This window comes from Chiloscyllium plagiosum, unplaced genomic scaffold, assembly GCF_037043375.1.
Source record: "Chiloscyllium plagiosum isolate Xiang-an unplaced genomic scaffold, Cpla_swu_hap1 HiC_scaffold_25, whole genome shotgun sequence".
In the NCBI taxonomy this organism is placed as follows: Eukaryota; Metazoa; Chordata; class Chondrichthyes; order Orectolobiformes; family Hemiscylliidae; genus Chiloscyllium; species Chiloscyllium plagiosum.
The window spans coordinates 63,379,030-63,395,565 of record NW_028270163.1 but is presented as its reverse complement, the minus strand read 5'-3'; the positions used below and the strand labels follow the sequence as shown (position 1 = coordinate 63,395,565).

Genomic DNA, 16,536 nt, shown 5'->3' with positions numbered 1-16,536 from the left:
ACAGTACTCCAACTGTGGCCTAACCAAAGTCCTGTACAGCTGTAACATCACTTCACGACTCTTTAATTCAATCCCTCTGCTAATGAACGCTAATACACCATAGGCCTTCTTACAAGCTCTATCCACCTGAGTGGCAATTATGACCTGAGGGGTAATTATTATTAATTAATTAGTCATTCACAGATCCCTGAAGTCAGCAGAACAAGTGAATAGGATAGTTAAAAAGGCATAAAGGATAGTGTTTTTCATCAGTAGTGGCTTTGAGTATAAGAGCAAGGCAGTAAGGTTGGAGTTGTACAGAGCACTGGTCAGGCCTCAGCTGCAGGACTGTGCACAGTTCTGGTCACCTCACTACAGGAAGGATGTGACAGCAGTAGAGGGGTTACAGAGGAGGTTCACCAGGGTGTTGTCTGGGATGGAGAAATTGCTTTCAGGAGAGACTGGGTAGGTTTGGATTGTTTTCTTTAGAGCAGAGAAGTTTGTGAGAGGGCAGTGTATAAGATTATGAGGGGAACATAGAACATAGAACAATACAGCACAGAACAGGCCCTTAGGCCCTTGATATTGCTCCGACCTGTGAACTATTCTCAGCTTGTCCCCCTACACTACCCCAACATCATCCATGTGCTTATCTAAGGATTGTTTAAAACTCCCTAATGTGGCTGAGTTGACTCCATTAGCAGGTAGGGCATTCCACGCCCTTACCACTCTCTGTGTAAAGAACCTGCCTCTGACATTTGTCTTAAATCTATCACTTCTCAATTTGTAGTTATGCCCCCTTGTACAAGCTGATGTCATCATCCTTGGAAAAAGACATTCACTATCTACCCTATCTAATCCTCTGATCATCTTGTATGTAGGGATAGGGTGAATAGAGAGCAGCTTTTCCCATTAGTTGAGCGGCCAGTCATGAGGGGACATAGTTTTAGGGTAAGGGGTAGGAGACTTAAGAGGGGATTTTGGAAAAAGTCTTTTCACTCAGAGGATGGTGGAATATGGAATGCATTGCCTGGGAAGGTGGTGGGAACTGGGAACCTTACAATCTTCAAAAAATATTTGATTGAGCACTTGAGATATTATATCACAAGGGGATATGAGACAAGTGCAGGAAGTGGGATTAGCATCCTCTAGTGGTAATCATATTGGTGTAGCCATGATGGGTTAAAGGGCATGTTCTGAGCTGTGTGAATTTATGAATATATTATACAGCCTCACTAGTACATCCCTGCTCTTGTATTCTAGTCCTCTTGAAATGAATGCTAACATTGCATTTGCCTTCCTAACCGCAAACTGAACTCGCATGTTCATCTTAAGACAATTTTGAACAAAATTCCTTTGTGTTTCAGATTTCCAAAGCCTTTCCCCACTTAGGAAATAGTCTATGCCTCTATTCTTCCTACCAAAGTGCATAACCTCTCACTTTCCCACATTGTATTCCATCTACCACTTCCTTGCCCAGTCTCCTAGCCTGTCCAATCCTTCTGCAGGCTCCCCACTTCCTCAACATTACCTGTCCCTCCACCTGAACCTTCATTTCTTCAATTGAGGAACAGGTTTTACCCACAATTGGTGCTGAATTGCACACTGCTTTTTATTTTTTATTCTTTCCTTCACCATTAATTAATTACCTATTTAAAAATATTGGATCTACCTTGTGTTTGGAGATATGGAACTGTGAGCTATGTTAAGATTCTGAGCTGTTTCTTTGGAGAAAAGCTGGTGAAATAATTCTTGACAGTGATTTCAGGTTGTCTCATGGGAATTGACTGTTATACACTCTCACTTAAATTTTAATTTCTACTCTACCACGTGGGGCTGCAGTCAATATAAATTCAGAGTATAGGGTGGTGACAAACAGAAAAAGTAATAGCATCAAAGGTTAATTCCATTAATTCAATTTCTTCAGGTGTTGAGGAATAAAGGGGTATTTGAGAGTGTGCAACACGTGCAGCAGGAGAACTTTTGGATCGGACCAAGCTCGGTGAGTGTGTAATGATATGACACGATGCTGATCCGGGTTATTATGAGATACAGTTTAAATGTAAACACTGTTTTTGCAGGTTGCTCTCATTCACCTTGGAGCAAAGTTTTCTCCCTGTTTACGGAAGGATCGGTCCATCTCGAAACTTATTGAGAAGCAGAGAGAACAGGAGAGGAACTCTGGCTGTTGTGTTCAGAATGATAACTCTGGGTGTGTACAGACACTGAAAGAAGATTGTTCGGTATGTTCGATTACCTGGAAGAATTTTGGTCATTTAATACAATCTGCCTTTCAGACAACTACCATTGGCTAAATCCCAGGACGAAGCCTTATTGCCTGGAAATAGATCTAACCTTGTACTACTGGCCCAGGGAATACCTGTTTTTGAACAGTCTTCCTTCTATATATGTGCTTAAATTGATGAATTGTGTGTATCTCAAATTCTTTGCTGTTTGTGAGCTCTTTGATATCCCTCCAGGCTGCAAGGATCAGTTCTGGGTCTCAGCTATTTATAATCTGTGCACAAAGAGACAGCGAGTAATGAACCTACTTTTGCTGATAATACATTTCAAATTTGCTTTGTAAGTTGTGAGGAGGTCACAGGAAGGCTGCAAACAGATGTAGACAGGACTGAGCTAAAGAGAAACTCAGCAGGTCTGCCAGCGACTGTGGGAAGAATGCAGAGTTAACCTTCTGAGTTTGGTGTCTATTCTGATGACCTTTATCTTTAAAGCATCTTTAAACATGATATTAGAAACCCAGTCAGGATCCTGTACAATTTAAAACTTTATCACCCTCACCACAGGAGCCGAACAATCCAGTCACAAAACTGTCCCTGTGATTTAAATTTATTTAAATTGGAAACTATGATACAGTAGCCATTTCAGAGATATGGCTGGGAATGAAACATTGAGGAGAAAGTGAGGTCTGCAGATGCTGGAGATCAGAGCTGGAAATGTGTTGCTGGAAAAGCGCAGCAGGTCAGGCAGCATCCAGGGAACAGGAGAATCGACGTTTCGGGCATAAGCCCTTCTTCAGGAAAGAAACATATCAGATTAGAAGGGAATGAAACATATCAGATTAAAAGGTTTACAGGAGGTATAGAGAAAACAACAACGGGCCATTGCATTACTGATTAGAAACAGAATCACTTCCATAATGATAGAGGATATAATGAGGGGAAAGCACTGAGTGGAGACCTCGTGGGTGGAACTGAGGAACTGGAAAGGAGTTAAAGCCATAACAGGTGTAATATACAGACCATATAGAGCAGCTGGTCACAGCTCAGAAGTGCTAGATTGTATAAATGCTGAAATCGGGCAACTATGTAGCAAAGGCAGAGTAATATTAATGGGGAATTTTAACCTTAACATAGAATGGGGGAGGTAGACAAGTACTAATGGGATTGCACGGTGGCTCAGTGATTAGCACTGCTGCCTTACAGCACTAGGGATCCAGGTTCGATTCCAGCCGTGGGCAACTGTCTGTGTGGAGTTTGCTCATTCTCCCCGTGTCTGCGTGGGTTTCCTCCGGGTACTCCGGTTTCCTCCCACAATCCAAAGATGTGCAGATTAGGTGAATTGGCCATGCTAAATTGCCCATAGTGTTAGGCACATTAGTCAGGGACAAATTGGTTAGTCTTTGGAGGGTCGGTGTGGACTTGTTAAGCTGAAGGGCCTAGAACATAGAACATAGAAGGTAGAAGAATACAGCGCAGTACAGGCCCTTTGGCCCTCGATGTTGCGCGATCCAAGCCCACCTAACCTACACTAACCCACTATCCTCCATATACCTATCTAATGCCCGTTTAAATGCCCATAAAGAGGGAGAGTCCACCACTGCTACTGACAGGGCATTCCATGAACTCACGACTCACTGAGTAAAGAACCTGCCCCTAACATCTGTCCTATACCTACCACCCCTTAATTTAAAGCTATGCCCCTCGTAATAGCTGACTCCATATGTGGAAAAAGGTTCTCACGGTCAACCCTATCTAAACTCCTAATCATCTTGTACACCTCTATCAAGTCACCCCTAAACCTTCTTTTCTCCAATGAAAACAGCACCAAGTGCCTCAGCCTTTCCTCATATGATCTTTCTACCATACCAGGCAACATCCTGGTAAACCTCCTCTGCACCCGTTCCAGTGCCTCCACATCCTTCCAATAGTATGGCGACCAAAACTGCACACAATACTCCAGGTGCGGCCGCACCAGAGTCTTATACAACTGCAACATGACCTCAGGGCTCCGGAACTCAATTCCTCTACCAATTAAAGCCAGTACGCCATATGCCTTCTTCACCGCACTATTTACCTGGGTGGCAACTTTCAGAGATCTGTGTACTTGGATACCAAGATCCCCCTGCTCATCCACACTACTAAGTATCCGACCATTAGCCCAGTACCCCATCTTTTTGTTACTCTTACCAAAGTGAATCACCTCACACTTAGCTACATTGAACTCCATTTGCCACCTTTCTGCCCAGTTCTGCAGCTTATCTATATCCCGCTGTAACCTGACACATCCTTCCTCACTGTCAACAACTCCACTGACTTTCGTATCATCCGCAAACTTGTTCACCCAACCTTCTCGCCCCTCCTCCAGGTCATTTATAAAAATGACAAACAGCAATGGTCCCAAAATAGATCCTTGCGGAATACCACTAGTAACTGCACTCCAAGATGAACCTTTGCCATCAACTACTACCTCTGTCTTCTTCCAGCCAGCCAATTCCTAATCCAAACCTCCAACTCACCCTCAATGCCTTACCTCCGTATATTTTGCAGTAGTCTACCATGGGGAACCTTATCAAACACCTTACTAAAATCCATATACATCACATCTACCGCTTTCCCCTCGTCCACCTCCTTAGTCACCTTCTCAAAGAATTCAATAAGGTTTGTGAGGCACGACCTGCCCTTCACAAAACCATGCTGACTATCCTTGATCACATTATTCCTATCCAGATGTTCATAAATCCTATCCCTTACAATTCTCTCTAAGACTTTGCCCACAACAGAAGTGAGACTCACCGGCCTATAGTGACTAGGGTTATCCCTACTCCCCTTCTTGAACAAGGGAACCACATTTGCTATCCTCCAGTCTTCTGGCACTACTCCTGTAGACAACGAGGACATAAAAATCAAGGCCAATGGCTCTGCAATCTCCTCCCTTGCTTCCCAGAGAATCCTAGGAAAAATGCCATCAGGCCCAGGGGACTTATCTATTTTCACCCTTTCCAGAATTTCCAACACCTCTTCCCTACATACCTCAAAGCCATTCATTCTACTTAATTGTGACTCAGTACTCACATCGGCAACAATGTCCTGTTCCTGAGTGAATACTGACGAAAAGTATTCATTCAGTGTCTCCCCAATCTCTTCAGCCTCCACACGCAACTTCCCACTACTATCCTTGACTGGACCTATTCCTACCCTAGTCATAGAACATAGAACATAGAACATAGAAGAATACAGCGCAGTACAGGCCCTTGGGCCCTCGATGTTGCGCCGATCCAAGCCCACCTAAACTACAGCTTTAAATTAAGGGGGGGTAGATATAGGACTGATGTTAGGGGTAGGTTCTTCACTCAGCGAGTTGTTAGTTCATGGAATGCCCTGCCAGTAACAGTGGTGGACTCTCCCTCTTTATGGGCATTTAAGAGGGCATTGGATAGGTATATGGAGGATAGTGGGTTAGTGTAGTTTAGGTGGGCTTGGATCGGCGCAACATCGAGGGCCCAAGGGCCTGTACTGCGCTGTATTCTTCTATGTTCTATGTTCTATGTACACTAACCCACTATCCTCCATATACCTATCCAATGCCCTCTTAAATGCCCATAAAGAGGGAGAGTCCACCACTGCTACTGACAGGGCATTCCATGAACTAACGACTCGCTGAGTGAAGAACCTACCCCTAACATCAGTCCTATATCTACCCCCCCTTAATTTAAAGCTATGCCCCCTTGTAATACCCAACTCCATACGCGGGAATAGGTTCACACTGTCAACCCTATCTAACCCCCTAATCATCTTGTACACCTCAATCAAGTCACCCCTAAACCTTCTTTTCTCTAGTGAAAACAGCTAGTCATTCTTAGATTCCATACTGTGGGGAATCTAAATCTAATCAATACTAACCAGAAAGACTGTGAATTCCTAGAGTGTGTCCAGGATAGTTTCCTCCAATAATATGTCTGGGATATGACAATGGGACAAGCAATATTAGATCTAGAAATGATTAGTGAGCCTGATTTAATCAGTGACATAGTTTTTTGTGAGCATTTGTCAAATAGTGGTGATAACATTGAATTTCATGGAGCATTTATAACTGACAAGTGAAGATCAGATCCTACAATGTTGTATTTAAGAAAGGTAGACTTTAATGGGATAAGGTTGGCACTGTCCACAGGAAACTGAGAAGCTCTGCTCATGGGTAAAACAACTGGGAAGCATTGGAGGATGTCCAAAGAAATATTTAATGTGATTCAGAAACAGTTTGTACCCATGAGAAGGAAAGGTACCATCTCACTAAAAACTAGGCCAAGGACATCTAAGAAGGTAAAGACCAGCATTAAATTAAAATGAAGGGCCTACAAAAACATAAAGGAACAGTATAGATCCCACAGAATGGAACAAATATAAAGACCCAGAAAGGATTGTGAAAGGAAACTTGCAAGGGCCATAAAAGATAATAAGAAGAGGTTTTATAGTTATACAAAGGGAGAGCAGCATGTTAAGAGTACTAATGGCCCACTGAAGGCTGAGAGTGGGTATATTGTCACTGACCATGGGGAAGTAGCAGGCATGCTGACCAATTATTTCACTTCAGTATACACCGCAGAAATGGAGGGTCACATGCCAGAAGTTTCAAAGAAATTAACAGAGTTTCGGGGACAGGGTCTAAATAAAATTAGCTTCAGCGAATCATAAAAATGGGGAAGTAATGGAACTGAAGAGTGACAAATCCCCAGGACCTGATGGTTTCCATCCAAGAGTGTTAAACAAGGCAGGAGTGAACATTGCTATTACCCTAACCATAATCTTTCCGAGTTCCCTGGATTCAGGAGTTGTACTTTTGGATTGGAAATTTGCTCATGTCACTCTGTTCTTTAAGAAGGGTGACTGAGGGAAACCAGGGAATTACAGACCAGTTAGCCTAACATCTGTGATGGGAGAATTGTTGGAGTCTATAATCAGGAAAGGTAACTGATCACCTCGAAAATGTCAGCTAATCAGGGAAAGCCTGCATGGATTCATGAAGGATAGGTCAGGCCTGACAAACCTCATAGAGTTTTTTGAAGAGGTGACAAAGGTAGTGGATAGAGATAAGTTGATGAATGTTATTTATGTGGACTTCCAGAAGGCAGTCTCACATAAGAGACTGTTCACTAAAGTGAAAGCAAATGGAATTAAGGACTAATTACTGACATGGTTAGGAAATTGGTTGAGTGAGAGGGACCAGAGTGTTGGAATAATGGATTAATTATCAAATTTGCAGAACTTGACTAGTGAAGTCGCACAGGGATCTGTGCTGAGGCTTCAGTTATTCACAAATTCATTAATGACTTGGAAAAGGCTTAAAAAGTCAAATATTCAAATGTGCTGACGACAAAACTGGGCAGCATTGTAAACCGTGTTGACAATAGCATATGGTAACAACAGGATATTGATAGATTAGGTGAATGGGCGAAGTTGAAGAGGGGTTTATGCCCGAAACGTCAATTCCCCTGCTCCTTGGATGCTGCCTGACCTGCTGCGCTTTTCCAGCAACACATTTTTCAGCTCTGATCTCCTGCATCTGCAGTCCTCACTTTCTCCAAAGCTGTGGAAGGCAGATTTTAATATAAGCAAGTATGAGGTTATCCATTTGAGGCTGAAAAAGGATCAATCAGGTTTTTTTTAGATGGCAAAAGGTTAAATACAATGGATGTCCAATGAGATTTGAAGGATCAGATCCATAGTTCTTTTAAATGCCATGAGCAGATGCGGAAAATAGTCAAGAAGGCGAATGGAATGCTGACCTTCATATCTAAAGGACTGGAGTATAGAGATGCAGGGTTTTTCTTTTTTGCTGTAGTTATACAGAATCCAAGTTAGACCCCACTGAGAGTACAGTCAGTTCTGCTGTAACACGATAGTTCTGTTCTTGTGCAATCCTGTGTTATAAGAAAATCATGTAATAGCAGCACCATTTAAACTAATGGGGCTCAAATCGCATTAAAACCAATACACACTTTAAATGTTCATGCTATAGAAACACTGTCCCCAATTCATCAATCACATTATAACAAAACGCAAATTATCCAACCTGTAATGTCAGCAGATCTGGGCATTGCAACGTAGGAAGGTTGATTTGGCCCAGGATGGGGGTTTCAACGCAGGTTTACAAAGGTGATACCTGGGCTTCAGGGGTTAGTTTATGAGGAGAGATTAAACAAATTAGACCTTCATTCTCTGGAATTTAGCAGATTAAGGAGTGAACTAATCAAAGTTTTCAGGATATTAACAGGGAAAGACTGGGTAGGTAAAGATAAATTATTTCCACTGGTTAAAGGTTCTAGAACCGGGGGCATAGTCTAAGAATTAGGGCCCCAGGCCATTCAGGAGGGATGTTAGAAACCATTTGTCACACAAACAGTATTGGACGTCTGGAACTGTCTTCCTCAAATGGCAGTCAATGCTAATTCAATTGTTAAATTTAAATCTGAGATAGACAGATGTTTATTGAGGAGAAAGTGAGGTCTGCAGATGCTGGAGATCAAAGTTGAAACTTTATTGCTGGAACAGCACAGCAGGTCAGGCAGCATCCAGGGAACAGGAGATTCGACGTTTCGGGCACAGGCCCTTCTTCATCAGGCTATCTGAAAATTTCATTTGGCTCATTAAGATTCTTTGAACAAAACAAGTATGTTTTCTTCTCCAACATGTGATTCCCAAGAATGATCACAATGATGTTTATTGAGCCAGGGATATGGGCCCAAGGCAGACATTTGGAGTTAGGCCAAAGATCAGCCATGACCTTACTGAACGGGGCTTGAGGGGCTGAATGGCCTACTCCTTTTTTTTTAGATTACTTACAGTGTGGAAACAGGCCCTTCGGCCCAACAAGTCCACACCGACCCGCCGAAGCGCAACCCACCCATACCCCTACATTTACCCCTTACCTAACACTACGGGCAATTTAGCATGGCCAATTCACCTGACCTGCACATCTTTGGACTGTGGGAGGAAACCGGAGCACCCGGAGGAAACCCACGCAGACACGGGGAGAATGTGCAAACTCCACACAGCCGGTTGCCTGAGGCGGGAATTGAACCCGGGTCTCTGGCGCTGTGAGGCAGCAGTGCTAACCACTGTGCCACCGTGCCACCCACGGTGGCGGCACGGTGTCACATGTTACTATGTTACTATGTTACTTTAGTTTGTTGATGTTTTTTATTTGCAAATACAGGAAACACTTGCAACATTTGTAAAATGGCCAAAGTTCCAGGCTCCTCACCTGGAATCGATTAATGGGAGTAGATCATCTGGGGCAGTCTGCCATCAGGATCCAAGGTATGTGAGCTCTGGTCAAATCAGTTGGCACTACTCTCCCACCCCACCCCAATACCTTCCTGTCAAGACCTCCTCACCCAACTCCCTTGCAGTATTTTCCCAGTACCACCCAGTATTGACCCATGTCTCTTTGATGTGTTCCCATTACCTGCTCTGCTTTACATGGATTAAAAAAACTGGTTTAAGGGCAGATGGTCAAGAAATCATCAGGTTATCTGAAAATTTCATTTGGCTCATTAAGATTCTTTGAACAAAACAAGTATGTTTTCTTCTCCAACATGTGATTCCCAAGAATGATCACAATGATTGGCCTTCTATCCCTTCACAGTGAATTGATGACAAACTGTGTGACTAACTGTTGTCTTATATAGAACCTGTGAGGAGCCAGCCTCTGCTGAACCACACATCTGGAAGGATGACATTACACAATGGCCTGTGAGTTTTTGCTGTAATAATGGTTATGATATCCGAAAGGCATTGGGGATATATATCAGGAAAGGATTAATAGACTGAAGAATAGAGACTGAGGGGTGTCCTAATCGAAGTCTAAAATTATGACAGGTTTCAATAGAGTGGATACAGAGAGAACATTTTCTTTTGTGAAGAACAGCTGAGCTCGAGGCTGTTAGTATAAGACAGTCATCGAGCAATTCAAGTGGAACTCAGGAGAAACCCCTTTCCCTAGAGCGTGGGAAGAAGGTAGAACTCATTCCCTCAGGGAGCATTTTATTTTTTAATTTGTTCATAGAATGTGGGTATTGCAGGTTGGATCAATATTATTCCACACCCCTAACTGTCCTAGAGATGGTGGTGTTGAGCTGCTTTCTCAAACCTCTGCAATCCTTGGAGTGTAAGCTTACCCACTAGCCTCTTCTCCCTCAATTGTTTTTCCAGCTTCCCTTTAAATGTATCAACACTGTTAATTTCAAACTAGTGTCCCACACCCAACCATCCTCAGCTGCTCCATCAATGATCTTCCCTCCATCACAAGGTCAGAAGTGGGGATGTTTGCCAATTGATTGCACAATGTTCAGCACTGTTCGTAAATCCTCAGATAATGAAGCAGTATCTGTTCAAATGCAACTACATCTGGACAATATCCAGGTTTGGACTGATAAGTGGCAAGTAACATTCATGCCACACAAATGCCAGGCTATGACAATCTCCAATATTATGGACCAGATTAAACCCTCTCAAAAGATGTTATCAATATAGCTTAGACCCCAACGTTTTGTTATTTTTAAAGGCAAGTGAAGGCATTGTGTTCCAAATGTAATGTGTTTTGTCAAAGTACCAGGCTTGAAGCAAAGAACACTTTATTCTTACACTGTTGTTAAAATACAGCCAAAAGAAAGAATAATTGGAATAACTTTATTGGAAAATTTAACGGTGTTAATAGATTATTTAACTACTAAGTAGCAACTGTTCCAATGTAGTTACATTCCATAAACACACCCTTGGCAAGGGCAAATTCAGTAAAATAGATTGTCTCATACACAATGTTAACAGCAGGAAGAGAACCCCAGCTTTTGGCTGTAACAGAGAGAGGGATAAAAGCTTTCAAATCCTGCTTCAAAACTCAGACACTGCTGAAAGCTAAATCTAAAAATCCTGTTTCTGTGGGAGCTTGACTTCCAACTTTAAAAAAAATCCCCAAGTCTTCACAATTTGTTTACTTTATTGGTTTGGAACAGACTACTCAGTATCTCTGTCATATCTTTCTTCAAAGGAAAATCAGGACAAAATACACCTCTTAAAACTACATTATTGTTACACCAATAAGAGAGAATCTAATCACTGCCCCTTGACATTCAACGATGTTACCATCACTAAATCACCAACAATCAACATTGACCATTGACCAGAAACTGAAATGGACTCACCACAATAAACACTGCGGTGACAAGAACAGGTCAGAGACTGGGAATCCTGCTGCAAGTAACTCACCTCCTGACTCATGGAGTCATAAAAATGTACAGCATGGAAACAGACCCTTTGGTCCAACCCGTCCATGCCGACCAGATATCCCAACCCAATCTAGTCCCACCTGCCAGCACCCGGCCCATATCCATCCAAACCCTTCCTATTCATATACCCATCCAATTAACTTTTAAATGTTGCGATTGTACCAGCCTCCACCACTTCCTCTGGCAGCTCATTCCATACACGTACCACTCTCTGCATGAAAACGTTGCCTCTTAGGTCTCTTTTGTATCTTTCCCCTCTCACCCTAAACCTATGCCCTCTAGTTCTGGACTCCCTCACACCAGGGAAAAGTCTTTGTCTATTTAACCTATCCATGCCCCTCATAATTTTGTAAACCTCTATAAGGTTTGGATTAGGAGTTGGCTGGCTGGAAGAAGACAGAGGGTAGTAGTTGATGGCAAAGGTTCATCTTGGAGTGCCGTCACTAGCGGTGTTCCGCAAGGATCTGTTTTGGGACCATTGCTGTTTGTCATTTTTATAAATGACCTGGAGGAGGGGGTTAGAAGGTTGGGTGAGCAAGTTTGCGGATGATACGAAAGTCGGAAGAGTTGTAGACAGTGAGGAAGGATATGGCAGGTTACAGCGGGATATAGATAAGCTGCAGAACTGGGCAGAAAGGTGGCAAATGGAGTTCAATGTAGCTAAGTGTGAGGTGATTCACTTTGGTAAGAGTAACAAAAAGATGGGGTACTGGGCTAATGGTCGGATACTTGGTAGTGTGGATGAGCAGAGGGATCTTGGTGTCCATGTACACAAATCTTTGAAAGTTGCCACTCAGGTAAATAGTGCAGTGAAGAAGGCATATGGCGTACTGGCTTTTATTGGTAGAGGAATTGAGTTCCGGAGTACTGAGGTCATGTTGCAGTTGTATAAGACTCTGGTGCGGCCGCATCTGGAGTATTGTGTGCAGTTTTGGTCGCCATACTATAGGAAGGATGTGGAGGCACTGGAACGGGTGCAGAGGAGGTTTACCAGGATGTTGCCTGGTATGGTAGAAAGATCGTATGAGGAAAGGCTGAGGCACTTGGGGTTGTTTTCATTGGAGAAAAGAAGGTTTAGGGGTGACTTGAGAGAGGTGTACAAGATGATTAGGGGTTTAGATAGGGTCGACAGTGAGAATCTTTTTCCACGTATGGAGTCAGCTATTACAAGGGGGCATAGCTTTAAATTAAGGGGGGGGTAGGTATAGGACAGATGTTAGGGGTAGGTTCTTTACTCAGCGAGTTGTGAGTTCATGGAATGCCCTGCCAGTAGCAGTGGTGGACTCTCCCTCATTATGGGCATTTAAGCGGGCATTGGATAGGCATATGGAGGATAGTGGGCGAGTGTAGGTTAGGTGGGCTTGGATCGGCGCTACATCGAGGGCCGAAGGGCCTGTACTGCGCTGTATTCTTCTATGTTCTATGTTCTATGTTCTATGTAAGGTCACCCCTCAGCCTCCGATGCTCCAGGGAAAACAGCCCCAGCCTGTTCTGCCTCACCCTGTAGCTCAGATCCTCCAACCCTGGCAACATCCTTGTAAATCTTTTCTGAACTCTTTCACATCTCACAACAGTGGCCTAACAGTAGGGCGGCATGGTGGCTCAGTGGTTAGCACTGCTGCCTCACAGCACCAGGGACCCGGGTTCGATTCCTGTCTCGGGCAGCTGACTGTGTGGAGTTTGCACATTCTCCCCATGTCTGCATGGGTTTCCTCTGGGTGCTCCGGTTTCCTCCCACAATCCAAAGATGTGCGGGTCAGCTGAATTGGCCATGCTAAATTGCCCGTAGTGTTAGGTGCATTAGTCAGGGACAAATATAGGGTAAGGGAATGGGTCTGGGTGGGTTGCTCTTCGAAGGATAGGTGTGGACTTGTTGGACCGAAGGGCCTGTTTCCACACTGTAGGGAATCTAATCTAATCTAATCTAACCAATGTTCTGTACAGCCACAACATGACCTCCCAACTCCTGTACTCAATACTCTGACCAATAAAGGAAAGCATACCAAACACCTTCTTCACTATCCTAATCAAGGAGTTATGAACCTGCACTCCTAGGTCTCTTTGTTCAGCAACACTCTCTAGGACCTTACCATTAGTGTATAAGTCCTGCTAAGATTTGCTTTCCCAAAATGCAGCACCTCGCATTTATCTGAATTAAATTCCATCTGCCACTTCTCAGCCCATTGGCCCATCTGGTCAAGATCCTGTTGTAATCTGAGGTAACCTTCTTCGTTGTCCACTACACTTCCAATTTTGGTGTCATCTGCAAACTTACTAACTGTACCTCTTATGCTCGCATCCAAATCATTTATATAAATGACAAAAAGTAGAGGACCCAGCACTGATCCTTGTGGCACTCCACTGGTCACAGGCCTCCAGTCTGAAAAACAACCCTCCACCCCCACCCTTCTTCATATAGATCACATCTATCACTCTGTCCTCATTAATCCTCTTTGTTACTTCTTCAGAAAACCCAAGTTTGTGAGACATGATTTCCCACGCACAAATCCATGTTGTCTATCCCTAATCAGTCCTTGGACCCCCCAAAGCCTGTCCACCATCTACAAGGCACAAGTCAGGAGTGTGATGGAATACTCCCCACTTTAGACAACAACTACCTTAGACAACATCTTCCATGAACACTTCCATGTAGAAGGACAAGGGACACTAGCCCCTGCAAGTTCCCCTCCAAGCCACTCACCATCCTGACTTGGAAATATATCACTGTTCCTTCACTGTCACGGGATACAAATCCTGGAATTCCCTCCCTAAGTACATGGTGGGTCTACATACAGCACATGGACTGCAGTGATTCAGTATGGTAGCTCACCCCCACCTTCTCAAGGGGCAACTAGGGATGGACAATAAATGCTGCCCCAACCAGTGCTGCCCAGATCATGTGACAGAATAATAGGCACTTTTTTTGTCAGAATTATTACAAAACACTGATACAAAGAATTCATTAAATATTCTAGCCTGGTCCATGTCTCTACAACTTATTTATGTCTAGAATGTCCTTGCCCAGCTCTTAGCATCAGCTTCCTATTTGCGGGCCAGGAAAAGATTTTTGGGGTTTGTATGAAGTGCCTTTGAAATTCTCCTATTCTCCCTGTATCAGCCTTCATCTCATTTACTTTCCTCTCCACGTTTCCCCCAAAACTAAAGGCCTGGTTCAAACTTGAAGAATTCACCTGCATCCTACACCCTGCCTCTGCATCCCACACCCTCCCTCTGCATCCCATACCCTCCCTCTGCATCCTACACCCTCCCTCTGCATCCTACACCCTCCCTCTGCATCCTACACCCTGCCTCTGCATCCTACACCCTCCCTCTGCAACCCACACCCTCTCTCAGCATCCTACATCCTCCCTCTGCATCCCACAACCTCCCTCTGCATCCCACACCCTCCCTCTGCATCCCACACCCTCTCTCAGCATCCTACACCCTGCCTCTGCATCATACACCCTGCCTCTGCATCCTACACCCTGCCTCTGCATCCCACACCCTCCCTCTGCATCCCACACCCTCCCTCTGCATCCCACACCCTCCCACTGCATCCCACAACCTCCCCCTGCATCCCCAACCCTCCCTCTGCATCCCACACCCTCCCCCTGCATCCCACACCCTCCCCCTGCATCCCACACCCTCCCCCTGCATCCCACACCCTCCCGCTGCATCCCACACCCTCCCCCTGCATCCCACACCCTCCCCCTGCATCCCACACCCACCCTCTGCATCCCACACCCTCTCGCTGCATCCCACATCCTCTCGCTGCATCCCACACCCTCCCTCAGCAATCCACACCCTCCCTCTGCATTCCACACCCTCCCTCTGAATCCTACACCCTCCCTCTGAATCCTACACCCTCCCTCTGAATCCTACACCCTCCCTCTGCATCCTACACCCTGCCTCTGCATCCCACACCCTCCCTCTGCATCCCACACCCTCCCTCTGCATTCCACACCCTCCCTCTGCATCCCAAACCCTCCCTCTGCATCCCACACCCTCCCTCTGCATCCCACACCCTCCCTCTGCATCCCACACCCTCCCTCTGCATCCCACACCCTCCCTCTGCATCCTACACCCTCTCTCTGCATCCTACAGCCTCTGTCTGCACCCACTCCCTCTCTCCGTATCCCAAACCCTCCCTCCGCATCCCACATCCTCTCTCTGCATCCTACACCATGCTGCTGCATCCCACACCCCCCCTCTGCAACCCACACCCTCCCTCTGCAACCCACACCCTCCCTCTGCATCCACCACCCTCCCTCTGCATCCTACACCCTCCCTCTGCAACCTACACCCCCTCTCTGCATCCTACACCCTCCCTCTGCATCCTACACCCTCCCTCTGCATCATACACCCTGCCTCTGCATCCCATACCCTGCCTCTGCATCCCACACCCTCCCTCTGCATCCCACACCCTCCCCCTGCATCCCACACCCTCCCCCTGCATCCCACACCCTCCCCCTGCATCCCACAACCTCCCCCTGCATCCCCAACCCTCCCCCTGCATCCCACAACCTCCCCCTGCATCCCACACCCTCCCCCTGCATCCCACACCCTCCCCCTGCATCCCAAACCCTCCCTCCGCATCCCACATCCTCTCTCTGCATCCTACACCATGCTGCTGCATCCCACCCCCCCCCCTCTGCAACCCACACCCTCCCTCTGCAACCCACACCCTCCCTCTGCATCCTACACCCTCCCTCTGCATCCTACACCCTCCCTCTGCAACCTACACCCCCTCTCTGCATCCTACACCCTCCCTCTGCATCCTACCCCCTCCCTCTGCATCCCACACCCTCCCTCTGCATCCCACACCCTCCCTCTGCATCCCACACCCTCGCTCTGCATCCTACACTCTCCCTCTGCATCCCACACTCTCCCTCTGCATCCCACACCCTCCCTCGGCATCCCACACCCTCCCTCTGCATCCCACAGCCTCCCTCTGCATCCCACACCCTCCCTCTGCATCCTAGACGCTCCCTCTGCATCCTACACCCTTGCTCTGCATCCTGCACCATCTC

At 45.6% G+C, this 16,536-nt stretch overlaps 1 protein-coding gene across 6 annotated transcripts in view; it reads left to right on the top strand.

Annotated features, from left to right (window-relative positions):
* LOC122562367 (inactive rhomboid protein 2-like) overlaps positions 1 to 16,536 on the top strand; it is a 310,932-nt gene that overhangs the window by 174,501 nt on the left and 119,895 nt on the right. For all 6 annotated transcript variants that reach the window (XM_088000804.1, XM_088000800.1, XM_088000801.1 and 3 more), the window contains 4 exons: positions 1,907 to 1,981; positions 2,061 to 2,222; positions 9,436 to 9,539; positions 9,911 to 9,974. In XM_088000804.1, coding sequence (XP_087856930.1) covers positions 1,907 to 1,981; positions 2,061 to 2,222; positions 9,436 to 9,539; positions 9,911 to 9,974 — 405 coding nt within the window. The remainder of the gene's footprint in view (positions 1 to 1,906; positions 1,982 to 2,060; positions 2,223 to 9,435; positions 9,540 to 9,910; positions 9,975 to 16,536) is intronic.